Below are 4,435 nucleotides of genomic sequence, written 5' to 3'. Positions count from 1 at the left end.
GACAAGGGGCTTGGGTTAGGGCTGGAGGGGTAAATACAAGTGACAAGGAATCAGAATAGAGAACTGTTGGGAGCCATGAGGATGGAGAAAGAAAGGAAAAGACCAAGAAGAGTACCTGTTGGGGGTTGGGGAGGAGAGAGTAGTGCAGAGAAGAGTGATGGAAGGTGTGCATATTTGTGGAAGAATCTGTGATCTGTGTATAAAACCCAGATGGTCTTTGGCCAAGCAGTGATGGATTGATTTGATATATATTTGAGAACATATCAGTCCCTCCACTAAAATCTTCCACTGAGGTTTCTTCCTGGTGGTGGAGGTAACCCTGGATTATAATAGGCTATGCCAGGGGAGAACAAGATGTTGGGAGTGCTATCAAATTGGGACAGCTGTAAGCAAACTGCCTTGTGACAGATTGTCTTTTTTCTGAGAAGTAGGTGTATTAAGTTTGGAGAGACTCTTCACCAGACTGGGCCATGGGACAATAGCCATTGACCACAATGGCTACTGAAAATCATCTACCTGATGGTAGAGGGGTTGCTCCCTGCCTGGGTGGAGGATACACCTGTACTCATGAATAGGTCCTCCTTGGCGTATTGAGGTGAATTGACCAGAGTGCTATCTCTCTTTGGAAGAATGGCAGTTTTTCCAGGGAGGACTTGGGCCCCTTGGCAAAAGAGTTTCAGAAATCAGGGAAAAGGTGGGAGGATTTGGCAGATCAATAAACAGAGGAGGTTTTCCCAATCTCTGAAATAGATGATTGCCTTTTCTGCTTCTGTATGACTTTTTTGTTTGATTGTTTTTGTGAGATGGTTTGAAGTATGGCAGGCCAGGGCAGACCGGGGTGTCTACATGGATTTAGATCTGGAATGCTCACCTGTGTAGATGTGTATCCATCAAATTACAAGTCCAAGGAGAAATCTAATAATGGATATGTGTCTGTCTTATACATCAGGGTCCAAAGCTTCCAGTCTTTGCTTGTTTTTTGTTCTCTTAGCCTCATCCCATGGGGGGTCCAAGGCAAAAAACAAAACAAACCAACAAACAAAAAAACCTAAGGTCAGCCAGCCTTTCCTTCTATCCTGGTGCAAGCTGGGGTTTACTGTGAACAGTAGGCAAGGAATTTTTTATTGGCAAAGTTGGTGTATATGGAGGATTATTCAGCTTGAGCTGGAAGGGACCTTAGAGATCACCTCAACCCTCCCCATTTTATAAACTCTGAAGCCAAGACCTAGAGGTGAAATGACTTGCCCAAGGTCACACAGGTACTAAGTGGAAGAGCCAGGATTTGAACTCAGCTCCTCTCACTACAAAGCAAATCCTCTTTCCACATTTGAATTAAATTTAATTTTTCTCTGACAAATAAAAAATATTGTTTAAAAACAAATCCACCACAATACAAATGTTTCACTTGGGTGGTAACCAGCTATGGTGCCAAATAACTCTGACTAGATTCTCCACTTCTTAGCTGGTGGTTTTGGCAGTACGTCAACACAGTTTGTACGTGTGTACATGCCTCTGTGTGTGACTTCATCTCTCCATTATTCATTTTCACGGAGGCGAATCATTCCACAGACAATACAAATTCCAAAGTGCTCCAGTTTGGGCCAGCCCAAAATGTTGTGTACAATGGCCAATAGCTAAAAAAAAAAATCCTTTTTAAATTGACTTCTGAAAGCATGTTCATGGTGTAAGAGGCATATGTGCAGCCCAGTGAATGACATTTGGCCTTAGGTCCCTATTAGGAACAGTTTTGTGAGAGGGTGAATGTCTGTGGATTTATCTATGTTCCTGCCTCTAACCAGCCCCCAGGAGCTGTAGTGTGTGACAAAGGCACTGGATTTGGATCCAGACAACTGGTGTTCAAATTCCTGCCCTGCTTTTTGCTCGTCCAATGATCTGTATGAGCCATCACTTAACCTCCCTGGCCTTTGGTTTCACCATTTGGAAGATGCAGGGGTTTGAACCTCAAGTCTCTCCTGTTCTGAATTTTATCTCTGACTCTGAGATTCCTTCTCTTCCCTCACCTCCTAAACTAACCTCTACTCTCTCTGCCCACAGAGCCCTAGCATCTGCATTCAGAATCATGTGTGACCAGCAGCAGAAGCAGCCCTGCTTGCCACCCCAAGAATGCTGCGTGAAAGGGTCTTCCTTTACCCCCTCCCCATCCTTTGTCCCCATTAAAGGCCAGGCCTCTGGTGAAGTACAAACTTTTCAGGCTTGCTCTGCAAAGGGTCAAGTTGTAAGCCAATCTCAAACTTCATCTACAAAAGGCCAGGTGCTATGTCAATCTAATATATGTTCAGGACAGGGTCAAGCCCCAAGCCAGGCCCAGATATGCTATGTCCAGTGCCAAGCCCCATGCCAGGCTCAGGAATCCTATGTAGAACGCCAAGTTGTGCATCCTGTTCAGGCCTCTTACGTACAATGCTCTCCAGTTTGCTGTACAGAAACTTACTATGTGCAATGCCCAGCTCCATGCCCTGTTGAGACCTATGTGCCAGTGGCAGCTCCTCAGCCAGTTCAGACTTATGTAGAATGCTACCCTCAATGCCAGACTCAGGGGTATTATAGCAGCAGTGTCCCTCAGGGCCAGTCTCAGGGGTATTATACCAGCTGCACTTCTCAACGTCAGTCTCAGTACTGTGGTGGTGGTGCCCTTCAGAACCAGTACCAAGGATCTTACAGCAGCTGTTCCCCTCAAAATCAGTATCAGCGATCCTACGATAGATGTCTGCCTGCTCGCTCCTTTCAGCCTTCTTACCATAGCTGTTCTCCTCCACGCCGACCTCAGCCTTCCTATGTCAGCTGTACCCCTCCACGCACGTCTCGGCCGGCCTATCGGAGCTGTTCCCCTCCACGCAGATCTCAGCCTAGTTACACTTACTGTACTCCTCCACGCGTATCCCGGCCTAGGTATCGGAGCTGCTCCCCTCCACGCAGATCTCAGCCTAGCTATACTTACTGTACTCCTCCACGCACGTCTCGGCCGGCCTATCGGAGCTGCTCCCCTCCACGCAGATCTCAGCCTAGTTACACTTACTGTACTACTCCACGCGTATCCCGGCCTAGGTATCGGAGCTGCTCCCCTCCACGCAGATCTCAGCCTAGTTATACTTACTGTACTCCTCCACGCGTATCTCGGCCTACCTATGGGAGCTGCTCCCCACCATGTAGCCCTCCGCGCACGTCTCGGCCTGCCTATCGGAGCTGCTCCCCTCCACGCAGGTCTCAGCCCACCTATACTTACTGTACTCCTCCACGCCAATCTCAGCCTTGCTATGATAGCTGCCCTCCTAGGGGTCCAGCTTCAGGGTCTCCCCAGAGATGCGGTCCCAAACACCGGGTAGAAATTTCCTCTCCCAACTGTCCTGCTCAGGTCCCCCCAAGAAAGCAGCCCGTTCAGATCCCTCCCATCAGACGCACTTGCCAGGGCTCTAGTACACGATATTCTTGGAGTGCTCCCTGCTTACAGCCACGTCCATTCCATGATTCATGTTCACCCCCAGAACGACGGCTGAGACCATGCCCACTCCCAGCTCCACGCTCATGCTGGCAACCGCGTCCTGAACCATGCCCTGCACCCGAACCTGAGCTGTGTCCTACACCATGGCCCCAGCCCTGTCCTGCACCACGGCCCGAGCCCTGTCCTTCACCACGGCCTGAGCCCTGTCCTTCACCACGGCCCTGTTTAGAGCCCTATCCAGAGCCTTGCCCTCCTCCAGAGCCACTACATAGGAAACCACGTGGCTCTAGCAGTCCTTGCAACTTCCCAAAACCATGTCCGTGTCCACCTCCTTGTCCTTGTTCTCCTGGCTGCAATGAATCTGAGCCTCATCACTTAGATATTGAACCACCCCTCTGTGGCTCTGCTGGATACAATGAGGAAGAGGTCTTTGGTTCTGTAGGATGCTCAGAGCCAGGAGATATGAGTGGCTGTGGTACCAAAGGTGGGGCCTTCTCTGGAGTGAAGGGCTGCTATTTCTAATAAGCCTAATAAGAGGGTATATTCCTCTTCTGATTCTGTAGTCAAATACATTTCTGTTTGAAACTCTCCTGCTCAAAATTTTTCCATGACTCTCAGCAGCTTACAGGATAAATTCTAAGTTTTCTTATCCGATATTCAAGGTCCTTCACCATACAGCCATAACCTGTCTGTATCTCTCTCTGTCTCTGTCTCTGTCTCTGTCTCTCTTTCTCTGTCTCTCTCTCTTTGCCCACTCTTCTCTGCACTACTCTCTCCTCCCCGCCCCTTCTCCCTCTCCCTCTCCCCCTCCTTTCTTCCCCCCCTCCTCTCTGTCTCTCTCCCCCCTCCTTCTCTCTGTCTCTCTCTCCCTCCTTCTCTCCCTCTCTTTCTCTCTCTACCCCCTCTCCCTCCTCCCTCCCTGTCTTCCCCTCCTCTCTCTCTGTCTCTCTGTCTCTGTCTCTGTCTCTCTTTCTC

At 49.2% G+C, this 4,435-nt stretch overlaps 1 protein-coding gene across 1 annotated transcript; it reads left to right on the top strand.

The window, feature by feature from the left end:
• The first annotated feature begins 2,080 nt into the window (after positions 1-2,080).
• Positions 2,081-3,982, top strand: LOC118845773 (keratinocyte proline rich protein). Its single transcript, XM_036753795.1, has 2 exons — positions 2,081-3,066; positions 3,172-3,982. Exons 1-2 carry the CDS (start codon positions 2,081-2,083, stop codon positions 3,980-3,982), a joined length of 1,797 nt encoding a protein of 598 aa, XP_036609690.1.
• The last annotated feature ends 453 nt before the right edge of the window (positions 3,983-4,435 follow it).

The sequence above is a fragment of the Trichosurus vulpecula genome, chromosome 4 (genome assembly GCF_011100635.1).
Source record: "Trichosurus vulpecula isolate mTriVul1 chromosome 4, mTriVul1.pri, whole genome shotgun sequence".
Taxonomy (NCBI): domain Eukaryota; kingdom Metazoa; phylum Chordata; class Mammalia; order Diprotodontia; family Phalangeridae; genus Trichosurus; species Trichosurus vulpecula.
Note: the sequence above shows the minus strand (reverse complement) of the source record. Positions and strands in the feature narration are given on the sequence as shown.

Excerpts from the sequence above, each read along its gene's own strand:
- LOC118845773 (XM_036753795.1), top strand. The coding sequence starts at position 2,081 with ATGTGTGACCAGCAGCAGAAGCAGCCCTGCTTGCCACCCCAAGAATGC. Across the intron at positions 3,067-3,171 it reads CCACGCGTATCCCGGCCTAG|CCCTCCGCGCACGTCTCGGC; the intron begins GTATCGGAGCTG and ends CCCACCATGTAG.